This window comes from Rhinoderma darwinii, chromosome 3 (assembly GCF_050947455.1).
Source record: "Rhinoderma darwinii isolate aRhiDar2 chromosome 3, aRhiDar2.hap1, whole genome shotgun sequence".
In the NCBI taxonomy this organism is placed as follows: Eukaryota; Metazoa; Chordata; class Amphibia; order Anura; family Rhinodermatidae; genus Rhinoderma; species Rhinoderma darwinii.
The window spans coordinates 759,472-775,877 of NC_134689.1; the positions used below are offsets into that span (position 1 = coordinate 759,472).

Genomic DNA, 16,406 nt, shown 5'->3' on the forward strand with positions numbered 1-16,406 from the left:
CTGTGATATATCTATATGTTAATTAAAAGGAAGAGTCCCCCATAGCAACCAATCAGATTTCAGCTTTAATTTGTCCTGTGTATGAGTAAAAATGAAAGCAGTAATCTGATTGGCTGCTGTAGGCCCCTCCTCCACTTGATAGTAACCTGAGGCCTGGTATAAAGTGTCCTGTGCTTTTTTCAATAAACTTTATTTATACAATGCAATAAAGTCACATTAAAAGCTGCAGTCACAATTCTGCTGTTTTGCTGTTAGCTCTCAGGCTTCCGGACCTCACATCTTACTGCTGCTCCCTGCTGGTTCAGTGTCTATACAGAGTCAGCTCATTTGTGTTGCATTGTGGAAGATGTAGCTTTATTTTGGTGTAGTAGATACCCTCAGTCTGGTCAATCCTACCTGGTCGAGCTTATTGTAGAAGTCTACGCTGGCGGCACACAGGTATCGCCCCAGCAGCGTGGCGTGGGTGGTGAATATTGTAGCCACTGGAAGTTTGCGGAATCTTGATAGTATTAACCCCGCGCTGGCCTGCCACTCGTGGAAATGAGCAATGACGTTCGGCTTGTCCTGGAACTGGTCGGTCAGCTAAGAGAGAAACAAAACAAGATTCAATAGGAAAGTCCTGGACATAGGAGCGGACACTCTAATACTGGCCATAGACCTAAGATAGTGATCCACCGCAATGTGCAGTGCTGAGATTGTGGGGGTGGTAGTACTAGGATAGTGGAAGTGGTAGTACTGGGATTGTGGAGGTGGTAGTACTGGGATAGTGGGGGTGGTAGTACTGGGATAGTGGGGGTGGCAGTACTAGGATAGTGGGGGTGGCAGTGTTGGGGTGGCAGTGTTGGGATAGTGGAGGTGGCAGTGTTGGGATAGTGGAGGCGGCAGTGTTGGGATAGTGGAGGCGGCAGTGTTGGGATAGTGGAGGCGGCAGTGTTGGGATAGTGGAGGCGGCAGTGTTGGGATAGTGGAGGCGGCAGTGTTGGGATAGTGGAGGCGGCAGTGTTGGGATAGTGGAGGCGGCAGTGTTGGGATAGTGGAGGCGGCAGTGTTGGGATAGTGGAGGCGGCAGTGTTGGGATAGTGGAGGCGGCAGTGTTGGGATAGTGGAGGCGGCAGTGTTGGGATAGTGGAGGCGGCAGTGTTGGGATAGTGGAGGCGGCAGTGTTGGGATAGTGGAGGCGGCAGTGTTGGGATAGTGGAGGCGGCAGTGTTGGGATAGTGGAGGCGGCAGTGTTGGGATAGTGGAGGCGGCAGTGTTGGGATAGTGGAGGCGGCAGTGTTGGGATAGTGGAGGCGGCAGTGTTGGGATAGTGGAGGCGGCAGTGTTGGGATAGTGGAGGCGGCAGTGTTGGGATAGTGGAGGCGGCAGTGTTGGGATAGTGGAGGCGGCAGTGTTGGGATAGTGGAGGTGGCAGTACTGGGATAGTGGGGGTGGCAGTGTGGGGATAGTGGGGGTGGCAGTGTTGGGATAGTGGAGGTGGCAGTACTGGGATAGTGGAGGTGGCAGTACTGGGATAGTGGAGGTGGCAGTACTGGGATAGTGGAGGTGGCAGTGTTGGGATAGTGGAAGCGGCAGTGTTGGGATAGTGGAAGCGGCAGTGTTGGGATAGTGGAGGCGGCAGTACTGGGATAGTGGGGGTGGCAGTGTTGGGATAGTGGAGGTGGCAGTACTGGGATAGTGGAGGTGGCAGCGTTGGGATAGTGGAGGTGGTAGTACTGGGATAGTGGACTTGGCAGTACTGGGATAGTGGACTTGGCAGTACTGGGATAGTGAACTTGGCAGTGTTGGGATAGTGGGGGTGGCAGTGTTGGGATAGTGGACTTGGCAGTGTTGGGATAGTGGGGGTGGCAGTGTTGGGATAGTGGGGGTGGCAGTGTTGGGATAGTGGGGGTGGCAGTGTTGGGATAGTGGGGGTGGCAGTGTTGGGATAGTGGAGGCGGCAGTGTTGGGATAGTGGAGGCGGCAGTGTTGGGATAGTGGAGGCGGCAGTGTTGGGATAGTGGAGGCGGCAGTGTTGGGATAGTGGAGGCGGCAGTGTTGGGATAGTGGAGGCGGCAGTGTTGGGATAGTGGAGGCGGCAGTGTTGGGATAGTGTGGGTGGTAGTACTGGGATAGTGGTGGCGGTAGTGTTGGGATAGTGGAGGCGGTAGTGTTGGGATAGTGGAGGCGTTAGTGTTGGGATAGTGGAGGTGGTAGTACTGGGATAGTGTGGGTGGTAGTACTGGGATAGTGGGGGTGGCAGTACTGGGATAGTGGGGGCGGCAGTGTTGGGATAGTGGGGGCGGCAGTGTTGGGATAGTGGGGGCGGCAGTACTGGGATAGTGGGGGCGGCAGTGTTGGGATAGTGGGGGCGGCAGTGTTGGGATAGTGGAGGCGGCAGTGTAGGGATAGTGGGGGTGGCAGTGTTGGGATAGTGGAGGCGGCAGTGTTGGGATACTGGAGGCGGCAGTGTTGGGATACTGGAGGCGGCAGTGTTGGGATACTGGAGGCGGCAGTGTTGGGATACTGGAGGCGGCAGTGTTGGGATACTGGAGGCGGCAGTGTTGGGATAGTGGAGGCGGCAGTGTTGGGATAGTGGAAGCGGCAGTGTTGGGATAGTGGAGGCGGCAGTGTTGGGATAGTGTGGGTGGTAGTACTGGGATAGTGGTGGTGGTAGTGTTGGGATAGTGGAAGCGGCAGTGTTGGGATAGTGGAGGCGGCAGTGTTGGGATAGTGTGGGTGGTAGTACTGGGATAGTGGTGGCGGTAGTGTTGGGATAGTGGAGGCGGTAGTGTTGGGATAGTGGAGGCTGTAGTGTTGGGATAGTGGAGGCGGTAGTGTTGGGATAGTGGAGGCGGCAGTGTTGGGATAGTGGGGGTGGCAGTACTGGGATAGTGGGGGTGGCAGTACTGGGATAGTGGGGGTGGCAGTACTGGGATAGTGGAGGTGGCAGTACTGGGATAGTGGACTTGGCAGTGTTGGGATAGTGGACTTGGCAGTGTTGGGATAGTGGAGGCGGCAGTGTTGGGATAGTGGAGGCGGCAGTGTAGGGATAGTGGGGGTGGCAGTGTTGGGATAGTGGAGGCGGCAGTGTTGGGATAGTGGGGGTGGCAGTACTGGGATAGTGGAGGTGGCAGTGTTGGGATAGTGGAGGCGGCAGTGTTGGGATAGTGGAGGTGGCAGTGTTGGGATAGTGGAGGCGGCAGTGTTGGGATAGTGGAGGCGGCAGTGTTGGGATAGTGGAGGCGGCAGTGTTGGGATAGTGGAGGCGGCAGTGTTGGGATAGTGGAGGCGGCAGTGTTGGGATAGTGGGGGTGGTAGTGCTGTGACAGTGGCAATGCTGGGATAGATTGGGGGTGGTAGTGCCAGGATAGTGGTGGATGTGAAGATTATGGTAGTCATTGTGCGGTGCCACCATCATGTAGTCGGAGCACTTAGCGGCCGGACAGACCTGCGACCTATAGAGGATTCCAGTGCTCAGCTTTGGGCCAATAACTCCGGTCAATGAGGCTGAAAAAGACATAAGGCCCCCAAGTCCGACCTATCCCAGTCCTGAGACGTTGGGCCCTCACAGACCAGTTCCCCCCGGAGTCTTATGATCAGGACTCACCTCCTTCAGGAACCAGGCCGACAGGGACCCGAACAGTAACGCATCGTTGGCCTCTCGGTCGTGGAAGGGGATCCCCACGTTACACGCCTCCCAAAACTCTCCTCTCCATCTGTCAAGATTCCACGCAGCGGAGCCGATGTCAAACAGCAAGACGTACGGACTGCCCTCGATCAGCCACCGGCCGAAGTACACCTGAGCGAGAGCCAATCACAGGTGAGATCACCCCGCTCTATAATGGGCTCTACGTTTTCTCCATGTAAAATAAAATGAATCCGTGTAGAATGAAAAGCTCTGCAATTCTCTTATATATTTGTGTTTTCATTTTCTTACCATTTGTCAGATTTATGCTTGCTGTCAGTGAATGGGAACATTCTTATTTACATTTAGAAGCTTAAAATGACTCATGACCTAGTCCTTCTAGCACAGCTGATTGGCAGCGCCATTCTAATACATTGGTCGGTCCAGTGCAATTTCATAAGTGTGCCCTCCCCTATCCAAACACCCCTCCCCCACAGATGCCTCCCAGAGTGCCAGCCACAGGTGTCCCCCCGGACTGGACTTCTTCATTGTATCTGATGCCATGGGCGGCCTGGTGCAGCTAAAAAAATTTTCCCTATGGTTAAAACAGCCCTGATAATTAGTTTTGTTGCAATGTGTCAGTGCAGGTAAGAGCTATCAGCGTGGAGTTCAGGACAGGAGAGAGATTTATGCTGCTGCTGTGTAGGTCACATAGGATTGTTTACACTGATACATTGTAACAAACCCTCAGCTGTCAGAAGCATTAGGTCAGGACAGGTTTTCATCCTCTGAGGAAGGTTTTCATACACTGACTGCAAGCAGAGGACTTGAGAATGGTGAGGAATTAAAACACAAAGAGCCTCATTTATAGTGGTGGAGCGTGACTTTAAGCTCCTGCTCACTGGGCGCACACACAGCTGCAGATTTGCGAGGATTCGTCACTGGTCGGCCTCTTGGGTAATTGGATAGTTGTCAGGAGCAGAAATCTCTAATAGGATCTGCGGACGTTTGATTTAATTTATCAGCTGAAAATATAAAAAGGTCCCAAACTGTTAATAAGACTTTGAGTAATCCCCTGAGATAACGAGATTAGACTGTACCTGACATCCCTGAGACTGCAGAGCGTCCATAGCCCTCCTGAGCGCCGGCAACGGGGGGTCACAGATCTCCACCTGCGTCCTCACATTCTGCTCATAGTACGGACCCATCATGAAGTAATTCTCTCCCCACTCGTCCGCTGTGATTTTAGCTTTCGTTTGGATCACTGTGTAGATGCCTCCGACTGAGAGGAAATAGATTATAATAATTTATATAATGTGGAGTTACATCCTGAGTTACATCCTGTATTATACTCCAGAGCTGCACTCACTATTCTGCTAGTGGAGTCACTGTGTACATACATTACATTACTTATCCTGTACTGATCCTGAGTTATATCCAGTATTATACTCCAGAGCTGCACTCACTATTCTGCTGGTGGAGTCACTGTGTACATACATTACATTACTTATCCTGTACTGATCCTGAGTTATATCCTGTATTATACTCCAGAGCTGCACTCACTATTCTGCTGGTGGAGTCACTGTGTACATACATTACATTACTTATCCTATACTGATCCTGAGTTACATCCTGTATTATACTCCAGAGCTGCACTCACTATTCTGCTGGTGGAGTCACTGTGTACATACATTACATTACTTATCCTGTACTGATCCCGAGTTATATCCTGTATTATACTCCAGAGCTGCACTCACTATTCTGCTGGTGGAGTCACTGTGTACATACATTACATTACTTATCCTGTACTGATCCTGAGTTATATCCTGTATTATACTCCAGAGCTGCACTCACTATTCTGCTGGTGGAGTCACTGTATACATACATTACATTACTTATCCTGTACTGATCCTGAGTTATATCCTGTATTATACTCCAGAGCTGTACTCACTATTCTGCTGGTGGAGTCACTGTGTACATACATTACATTACTTATCCTGTACTGATCCTGAGTTATATCCTGTATTATACTCCAGAGCCGCACTCACTATTCTGCTGGTGCAGTCACTGTGTACATACATTACATTACTTATCCTGTACTGATCCTGAGTTATATCCTGTATTATTCTCCAGAGCTGCACTCACTATTCTGCTGGTGGAGTCACTGTGTACATACATTACATATCCTGTACTGATCCTGAGTTATATCCTGTATTATACTCCAGAGCTGCACTCACTATTCTGCTGGTGGAGTCACTGTGTATATACATTACATTACTTATCCTGTACTGATCCTGAGTTATATCCTGTATTATACTCCAGAGCTGCACTCACTATTCTGCTGGTGGAGTCACTGTGTACTTACATTACTTATCCTGTACTGATCCTGAGTTACATCCTGTATTATACTCCAGAGCTGCACTCACTATTCTGCTGGTGGAGTCACTGTGTACACACATTACATTACTTATCCTATACTGATCCTGAGTTACATCCTGTATTATACTCCAGAGCTGCACTCACTATTCTGCTGGTGGAGTCACTGTATACATACATTACATTACTTATCCTGTACTGATCCTGAGTTACATCCTGTATTATACTCCAGAGCTGCACTCACTATTCTGCTGGTGGAGTCACTGTGTACATACATTACATTACTTATCCTGTACTGATCCTGAGTTATATCCTGTATTATACTCCAGAGCTGCACTCACAATTCTGCTGGTGGAGTCACTGTGTACATACATTACATTACTTATCCTGTACTGATCCTGAGTTACACCCTGTATTATACTCCAGAGCTGCACTCACTATTCTGCTGGTGGAGTCACTGTGTACATACATTACATTACTTATCCTGTACTGATCCCGAGTTACATCCTGTATTATACTCCAGAGCTGCACTCACTATTCTGCTGGTGGAGTCACTGTGTACATACATTACATTACTTATCCTGTACTGATCCTGAGTTACATCCTGTATTATACTCCAGAGCTACACTCACTATTCTGCTGGTGGAGTCACTGTGTACATACATTACATTACTTATCCTGTACTGATCCTGAGTTATATCCTGTATTATACTCCAGAGCTGCACTCACTATTCTGCTGGTGGAGTCACTGTGTACATACATTACATTACTTATCCTGTACTGATCCTGAGTTACACCCTGTATTATACTCCAGAGCTGCACTCACTATTCTGCTGGTGGAGTCACTGTGTACATACATTACATTACTTATCCTGTACTGATCCTGAGTTACACCCTGTATTATACTCCAGAGCAGCACTCCCTATTCTGCTGGTGGAGTCACTGTGTACATACATTACATTATTTATCCTGTACTGATCCTGAGTTACATCCTGTATTATACTCCAGAGCTGCACTCACTATTCTGCTGGTGGAGTCACTGTGTACATACATTACATTACTTATCCTGTACTGATCCTGAGTAATATCCTGTATTATACTCCAGAGCTGCGCTCACTATTCTGCTGGTGGAGTCACTATGTACATACATTATTTATCATGTACTGTACAGGGAACTGCAGTGCCTCACCCACCCCCAGTAATCACATCAGCGCCTCACTGTCCCCCACTCGTTACATCAGTGCTGGTTATTAATAGTTTGTGATCATTCAGTATTTTTATTTATTTTTGCTCAATGGTCAAGATCTGGCCAATTCCAGTTGTTGTAGTTGTAGGTGGTGGTTTTCCTGGGACGATCCCTCTTTGATTGTCATCATCTCTTTGTGATCTCTCCATTTTTATTCATCTATCGTTGTAGTATTTTTTTATACACATTCATCACTTTGTGGTCATCCACGATTGTCCACGAGTGGTTGTAGTATATATAGGTTGTCATCCCCTACTGGTCGTCGCTCCATGGTTGTCCCTCTGTTTGTACTGATTGTATGTGGTCATTATCTGGTGGCGTCCATCTGTAGTTGTATATTTTTATAAATGTAATCACCTGTGCTTATTGCTCCATAGCTAACAACTTGTGGTTGTTGTAGTAGCTGTTGGTGGTCATCACTATGTGGGTGTAGTAGTTATATAAGGACATTGCCTGATGGTCAATAATCAGTGGGTTTCCCTCTGTGGGTGTAGTAGTTGTAGGTGGTCATTGCTCCGTGGTTAGCACTTTGTGGGAGTAGTAGTTGGTCATTTCTCCGTGGTTAGCACTTTGTGGGTGTAGTAGTTGTAGGTGGTCATTGCTCCGTGGTTAGCACTTTGTGGGAGTAGTAGTTGTAGGTGGTCATTGCTCTGTGGTTATCACTTTGTGGGTGTAGTAGTTGTAGGTGGTCATTGCTCCGTGGTTAGCACTTTGTATGTAGTAGTTGTAGGTGGTCATTGCTCCGTTGTTAGCACTTTGTGGGTGTAGTAGTTGTAGGTGGTCATTGCTCCGTGGTTAGAACTTAGTGGGTGCAGTAGTTGTAGGTGGTCATTGCTCCGTGGTTATCACTTTGTGGTAGTAGTTGTAGGTGGTCATTGGTCCGTGGTTAGCACTTTGTGGGAGTAGTAGTTGTAGGTGGTCATTGCTCCGTGGTTAGCACTTTGTGGGAGTAGTAGTTGTAGGCGGTCAAAGCTCCGTGGTTAGCACTTTGTGCGAGTAGTAGTTGTAGGTAGTCATTGCTCCGTGGTTAGCACTTTGTGGGAGTAGTAGTTGTAGGTGGTCATTGCTCCGTGGTTAGCACTTTGTGGGTGTAGTAGTTGTAGGTGGTCATTGCTCCGTGGTTAGCACTTTGTGGGAGTAGTAGTTGTAGGTGGTCATTGCTCCGTGGTTATCACTTTGTGGGTGTAGTAGTTGTAGGTGGTCATTGCTCCATGGTTAGCACTTTGTGGGTGTAGTAGTTGTAGGTGGTCATTGCTCCATGGTTAGCACTTTGTGGGAGTAGTAGTTGGTCATTGCTCCGTGGTTAGCACTTTGTGGGAGTAGTAGTTGTAGGTGGTCATTGCTCCGTGGTTAGCACTTTGTGGGAGTAGTAGTTGTATGTGGTCATTGCTCCGTGGTTAGCACTTTGTGGGAGTAGTAGTTGTAGGTGGTCATTTCTCCGTGATTAGCACTTTGTGGGTGTAGTAGTTGTAGGTGGTCATTTCTCCGTGGTTAGCACTTTGTGGGTGTAGTAGTTGTAGGTGGTCATTTCTCCGTGGTTAGCACTTTGTGGGTGTAGTAGTTGTAGGTGGTCATTGCTCCGTGGTTAGCACTTTGTGGGTGTAGTAGTTGTAGGTGGTCATTGCTCCGTGGTTATCACTTTGTGGGAGTAGTAGTTGGTCATTGCTCCGTGGTTAGCACTTTGTGGGTGTAGTAGTTGTAGGTGGTCATTTCTCCGTGGTTAGCACTTTGTGGGTGTAGTAGTTGTAGGTGGTCATTTCTCCGTGGTTAGCACTTTGTGGGAGTAGTAGTTGTAGGTGGTCATTGCTCCGTGGTTAGCACTTTGTGGGTGTAGTAGTTGTAGGTGGTCATTTCTCCGTGGTTAGCACTTTGTGGGTGTAGTAGTTGTAGGTGGTCATTTCTCCGTGGTTAGCACTTTGTGGGTGTAGTAGTTGTAGGTGGTCATTTCTCCGTGGTTAGCACTTTGTGGGTGTAGTAGTTGTAGGTGGTCATTTCTCCGTGGTTAGCACTTTGTGGGAGTAGTAGTTGTAGGTGGTCATTGCTCGGTGGTTAGCACTTTGTGGGAGTAGTAGTTGTAGGTGGTCATTGCTCCGTGGTTAGCACTTTGTGGGTGTAGTAGTTGTAGGTGGTCATTGCTCCGTGGTTATCACTTTGTGGGAGTAGTAGTTGGTCATTGCTCCGTGGTTAGCACTTTGTGGGTGTAGTAGTTGTAGGTGGTCATTTCTCCGTGGTTAGCACTTTGTGGGAGTAGTAGTTGTAGGTGGTCATTGCTCGGTGGTTAGCACTTTGTGGGAGTAGCAGTTGTAGGTGGTCATTTCTCCGTGGTTAGCACTTTGTGGGAGTAGTAGTTGTAGGTGGTCATTGGTCCGTGGTTAGCACTTTGTGGGAGTAGTAGTTGTAGGTGGTCATTGCTCCGTGGTTAGCACTTTGTGGGAGTAGTAGTTGTAGGTGGTCATTGCTCGGTGGTTAGCACTTTGTGGGTGCAGTAGTTGTATGTGGTCATTGGTCCGTGGTTAGCACTTTGTGGTAGTAGTTGTAGGTGGTCATTGCTCCGTGGTTAGAACTTTGTGGGTGTAGTAGTTGTAGGTGGTCATTGCTCGGTGGTTAGCACTTTGTGGGTGTAGTAGTTGTATGTGGTCATTGCTCCGTGGTTAGCACTTTGTGGGAGTAGTAGTTGTAGGTGGTCATTTCTCCGTGATTAGCACTTTGTGGGTGTAGTAGTTGTAGGTGGTCATTTCTCCGTGGTTAGCACTTTGTGGGTGTAGTAGTTGTAGCTGGTCATTTCTCCGTGGTTAGCACTTTGTGGGTGTAGTAGTTGTAGGTGGTCATTTCTCCGTGGTTAGCACTTTGTGGGAGTAGTAGTTGTAGGTGGTCATTGCTCGGTGGTTAGCACTTTGTGGGAGTAGTAGTTGTAGGTGGTTATTGCTCCGTGGTTAGCACTTTGTGGGTGTAGTAGTTGTAGGTGGTCATTTCTCCGTGGTTATCACTTTGTGGGAGTAGCAGTTGTAGGTGGTCATTTCTCCGTGGTTAGCACTTTGTGGGAGTAGTAGTTGTAGGTGGTCATTGCTCGGTGGTTAGCACTTTGTGGGAGTAGTAGTTGTAGGTGGTCATTGCTCCGTGGTTAGCACTTTGTGGGAGTAGTAGTTGTAGGTGGTCATTGCTCCGTGGTTAGAACTTTGTGGGTGTAGTAGTTGTAGCTGGTCATTTCTCCGTGGTTAGCACTTTGTGGGAGTAGTAGTTGTAGGTGGTCATTGCTCCGTGGTTAGCACTTTGTGGGAGTAGTAGTTGTATGTGGTCATTGCTCCGTGGTTAGAACTTTGTGGGTGTAGTAGTTGTAGGTGGTAATTGCTCGGTGGTTAGCACTTTGTGGGAGTAGTAGTTGTAGGTGGTCATTTCTCCGTGATTAGCACTTTGTGGGTGTAGTAGTTGTAGGTGGTCATTTCTCCGTGGTTAGCACTTTGTGGGTGTAGTAGTTGTAGGTGGTCATTGCTCCGTGGTTAGCACTTTGTGGGTGTAGTAGTTGTAGGTGGTCATTGCTCCGTGGTTAGCACTTTGTGGGAGTAGTAGTTGGTCATTGCTCCGTGGTTAGCACTTTGTGGGTGTAGTAGTTGTAGGTGGTCATTTCTCCGTGGTTAGCACTTTGTGGGAGTAGTAGTTGTAGGTGGTCATTGTTCCGTGGTTAGCACTTTGTGGGTGTAGTAGTTGTAGTTGGTCATTGCTCGGTGGTTAGCACTTTGTGGGAGTAGTAGTTGGTCATTGCTCGGTGGTTAGCACTTTGTGGGAGTAGTAGTTGGTCATTGCTCGGTGGTTAGCACTTTGTGGGAGTAGTAGTTGGTCATTGCTCGGTGGTTAGCACTTTGTGGGTGTAGTCGTTGTATGTGGTCATTGCTCCGTGGTTAGCACTTTGTGGTAGTAGTAGTTGTAGGTGGTCATTTCTCCATGATTAGCACTTTGTGGGTGTAGTAGTTGTAGGTGGTCATTTCTCCAAGGTTAGCACTTTGTGGGTGTAGTAGTTGTAGGTGGTCATTGCTCCGTGGTTAGCACTTTGTGGGTGTAGTAGTTGTAGGTGGTCATTTCTCCGTGGTTAGCACTTTGTGGGTGTAGTAGTTGTAGGTGGTCATTTCTCCGTGGTTAGCACTTTGTGGGAGTAGTAGTTGTAGGTGGTCATTGCTCGGTGGTTAGCACTTTGTGGGAGTAGTAGTTGTAGGTGGTCATTGCTCCGTGGTTAGCACTTTGTGGGTGTAGTAGTTGTATGTGGTCATTGCTCCGTGGTTAGCACTTTGTGGTAGTAGTTGTAGGTGGTCATTGCTCCGTGGTTATCACTTTGTGGGAGTAGTAGTTGGTCATTGCTCCGTGGTTAGCACTTTGTGGGTGTAGTAGTTGTAGGTGGTCATTTCTCCGTGGTTAGCACTTTGTGGGTGTAGTAGTTGTAGGTGGTCATTTCTCCGTGGTTAGCACTTTGTGGGAGTAGTAGTTGTAGGTGGTCATTGCTCGGTGGTTAGCACTTTGTGGGAGTAGTAGTTGTAGGTGGTCATTGCTCCGTGGTTAGCACTTTGTGGGTGTAGTAGTTGTAGGTGGTCATTTCTCCATGGTTATCACTTTGTGGGAGTAGCAGTTGTAGGTGGTCATTTCTCCGTGGTTAGCACTTTTTGGGAGTAGTAGTTGTAGGTGGTCATTGCTCCGTGGTTAGCACTTTGTGGGTGTAGTAGTTGTAGGTGGTCATTGCTCGGTGGTTAGCACTTTGTGGGTGTAGTAGTTGTATGTGGTCATTGCTCCGTGGTTAGCACTTTGTGGGAGTAGTAGTTGTAGGTGGTCATTGCTCGGTGGTTAGCACTTTGTGGGAGTAGTAGTTGTAGGTGGTCATTTCTCCGTGGTTATCACTTTGTGGGAGTAGTAGTTGTAGGTGGTCATTGCTCGGTGGTTAGCACTTTGTGGGAGTAGTAGTTGTAGGTGGTCATTGCTCGGTGATTAGCACTTTGTGGGAGTAGTAGTTGCAGGTGGTCATTTCTCCGTGGTTAGCACTTTGTGGGAGTAGTAGTTGTAGGTGGTCATTGCTCGGTGGTTAGCACTTTGTGGAAGTAGTAGTTGTAGGTGGTCATTTCTCCGTGGTTAGCACTTTGTGGGAGTAGTAGTTGTAGGTGGTCATTGCTCGGTGGTTAGCACTTTGTGGGTGTAATAGTTGTAGGTGGTCATTGCTCCGTGGTTAGCACTTTGTGGGAGTAGTTGTAGGTGGTCATTGCTCCGTGGTTAGCACTTTGTGGTAGTAGTTGTAGGTGGTCATTGCTCGGTGGTTAGCACTTTGTGGGTGTAGTAGTTGTAGGTGGTCATTGCTCCGTGGTTATCACTTTGTGGAAGTAGTAGTTGTAGGTGGTCATTGCTCCGTGGTTAGCACTTTGGGGGAGTAGTAGTTGTAGGTGGTCATTTCTCCGTGGTTAGCACTTTGTGGGAGTAGTAGTTGTAGGTGGTCATTTCTCCGTGGTTAGCACTTTGTGGGTGTAGTAGTTGTATGTGGTCATTGCTCGGTGGTTAGCACTTTGTGGGAGTAGTAGTTGTAGGTGGTCATTGCTCGGTGGTTAGCACTTTGTGGGAGTAGTAGTTGTAGGTGGTCATTGCTCGGTGGTTAGCACTTTGTGGGAGTAGTAGTTGTAGGTGGTCATTGCTCCGTGGTTAGCACTTTGTGGGAGTAGTAGTTGTATGTGGTCATTGCTCCGTGGTTAGCACTTTGTGGGAGTAGTAGTTGTAGGTGGTCATTGCTCCGTGGTTAGCACTTTGTGGGAGTAGTAGTTGTAGGTGGTCATTGCTCCGTGGTTAGCACTTTGTGGGAGTAGTAGTTGTAGGTGGTCATTGCTCGGTGGTTAGCACTTTGTGGGAGTAGTAGTTGTAGGTGGTCATTGCTCGGTGGTTAGCACTTTGTGGGAGTAGTAGTTGTAGGTGGTCATTGCTCCGTGGTTAGCACTTTGTGGGAGTAGTAGTTGTAGGTGGTAGTCCTCGCTCAGTATTTGTTGCCCAGTGGTGGCTTCTTGCTGGTTGTCGCTGTGCCGTGTGGACAGTTCTCTGCAGGTTGAGACTTAATCACTGGATTTATGACGTTAACGCTTCCTCAGCAGTTTTCATCACAGAGAGAAGGAAATTAGGAGAGGATTTTCTATTCCCTGAAGTAGAGGGAAGATTCTCCCCAAGTATAAGGGTATGTGCACACACACTAATTACGTCCGTAATTGACGGACGTATTTCGGCCGCAAGTCCCGGACCGAACACAGTGCAGGGAGCCGGGCATCATACTTATGTACAACGCTAGGAGTCCCTGCCTCGCCGCAGGACAACTGTCCCGTACTGAAAACATGATTACAGTACGGGACAGCAGTTCCATGGAGAGGCAGGGACTCCTAGCGTCGTACATAACTATGATGCTAGGAGCCCGGCTCCCTGCAGTGTGTTCGGTCCGGGACTTGCGGCCGAAATACGTCCGTCAATTACGGACGTAATTAGTGTGTGTGCACATACCCTTACAGTATAGAAGGCACCGGTCTGTAGCGGCGCTCACTTTCTGGCCTCAGCCTCGCCTCGCGCCTCCTCCAATTATCACACAACTGGCTCCAGAGATCATCCCGGAATATCATCATCAGTGATGAGGAGGATGAAGCAAAATATCTAATGGGGCCCCGAACTGCCGCTTATCATGTATAGCACTGATGTCCTGTAATGTGGCAGGAGGATATGGGGCCCCTCTAGTACCAAGACCTGTGTGGTCCAGCAACGTCTGCCCCGAACATACAATATGGTCACAATAGAGACCATACAATCTGAGTATGATAGATAGATAGATAGATAGATAGATAGATAGATAGATAGATAGATAGATAGATAGATAGATAGATAGATAGATAGATAGATATGAGATAGATAGATATGAGATAGATAGATAGATAGATATGAGATAGATAGATAGATAGATAGATAGATAGATAGATAGATAGATAGATAGATAGATAGATAGATAGATAGATAGATAGATAGATAGATAGATAGATATGAGATAGATAGATATGAGATAGATAGATAGATAGATAGATATGAGATAGATAGATAGATAGATAGATAGATAGATATGAGATAGATAGATATGAGATAGATAGATATGAGATAGATAGATATGAGATAGATAGATATGAGATAGATAGATATGAGATAGATATGAGATAGATAGATAGATAGATAGATATGAGATAGATAGATAGATAGATAGATAGATAGATAGATAGATAGATAGATAGATAGATAGATAGATAGATAGATAGATAGATAGATAGATAGATATGAGATAGATATGAGATAGATATGAGATAGATATGAGATAGATATGAGATAGATATGAGATAGATAGATATGAGAGAGATAGATATGAGAGAGATAGATAGATAGATAGATAGATAGATAGATAGATAGATAGATAGATAGATAGATAGATAGATAGATAGATAGATAGATAGATAGATAGATAGATAGATAGATAGATAGATGATAGATAGATAGATAGATAGATAGATAGATAGATAGATAGATAGATAGATAGATAGATAGATATAGATAGATAGATAGATATGAGATAGATATGAGATAGATAGATAGATGATAGATAGATAGATAGATAGATAGATAGATAGATAGATAGATAGATAGATAGATAGATAGATAGATAGATAGATAGATAGATAGTGAGATAGATAGATAGATAGATAGATAGATAGATAGATAGATAGATAGATAGATAGATAGATAGATAGATAGATAGATAGATAGATAGATAGATAGATAGATAGATAGATAGATAGATAGATAGATAGATAGATAGATAGATAGATAGTTATTATTTCTATGAACGATGTAATAGGTGGATTATTATAAACCTGCACAGATTAGTGATGCCCCCCCCCCCCCCCATCCTATACACAGTGTTATGTCGCCACCTAGTGTCAGGGACTAGATAATACATGTAATGAGCTGTAGCCCCAGGCCCGGACCCTCGCCCTCCTCCTCACCTGTAATCTCATCAACTTTCATCCTTTACTTCAACGTTCCGGTCAATCATTAAGCGACATAGACAACAATCCCCAGCTCCACCGCCGCCCCAAAATGACCAGGAGGATGATGAGGATTATCATCCAGCATTTGTAAACTACAGCCAATTGTCTCATCACCTTATAAATTGTCATGAGAGCTCGCCTGCAGGGAATAGTGACCCAGGCCTTGTCACAAAGGCTTACAATCTAAATCTAGCATGACCAATTTATACAATCCCCTGAAGGCCGTCTCCCTATTTGTATGCAGACGAATAGCATCTAGTGCTCCCTGTTATCAGCCATTTTAGGATAGGGGAGGATCACTGTACTGATGAAAGGTCAGAAACCTCCCTGCTGCCCATGATCTGATATCAGCCGCTCATCATACCACTTTCCTTTAGGTGGAGTGCCCCTTTAACCCTTGATGTTCTAGTAGGATCACGCAATCATTTACAAACCTTTGTTGGTGACTTCCCAGGAAATCTCAAAGAGTAGGAGATCTTCTATGGGGAGATCCTCCTCATCCCACTGGGGGAGCCCATTGAGGGAGGTAACGGAGAGGGACCTGCTGAGCGGCATGGTGTCCTGAGGGTCCTGCAGATAGTGGAGCAGCCTGTGCCCGGGTTCTTGGACTCTCTAAGACATAAGAGATAGAGGAGAGTCCCCTTCCTAGATAATCCAAGGCTTAGAGCTCCACGAGCTGACACCTCGCATTACACACAACCAAATCCCACATGGACCTGTTAAGTGGACAGATCCCCTCCACAAGCTGATCAGAGGTCGCTGGTCAGCCAGCAGCCAAATCCCTCTGGACGCAGGTCAAGCACACAAACCTTGAAATATATGAACCTGAGCGGCAGCGCCCCATGTCCTGGAACCATCCGCAACCAATCATAAGCGGCGCCCTTTAACCGTGTGTTTGATGTGACAGGTGCTGAACAGAACAAATAGACAGAAGAGCTGACAATTATTAACCGGCATCGGAATCTCATCATAAAACACGGAGTAACAGAGGAAAGCACGTTTGTGTTGTGACATTGCCCACATCCTGACGCCACGGCGGACTCCAAAAATAAAGGGACGGACAAATACAACTGCGGGGCCTGCGCAAAAACAG

General features: G+C 47.1%; 1 protein-coding gene across 1 annotated transcript in view; it reads right to left on the reverse strand.

The window, feature by feature from the left end:
• Window positions 1-16,112, reverse strand: part of GYS2 (glycogen synthase 2) — a 58,185-nt gene extending 42,073 nt beyond the window's left edge. Inside the window, exons 1-4 of the mRNA XM_075855634.1 lie at window positions 15,748-16,112; window positions 4,708-4,889; window positions 3,590-3,781; window positions 397-582 (exon numbers count right to left, since the gene is read on the reverse strand). Of these exons, the coding sequence (XP_075711749.1) occupies window positions 397-582; window positions 3,590-3,781; window positions 4,708-4,889; window positions 15,748-15,868 (681 nt within the window). The 5' untranslated portion in view covers window positions 15,869-16,112. The remainder of the gene's footprint in view (window positions 1-396; window positions 583-3,589; window positions 3,782-4,707; window positions 4,890-15,747) is intronic.
• Between the last annotated feature and the right edge of the window lie 294 nt (window positions 16,113-16,406).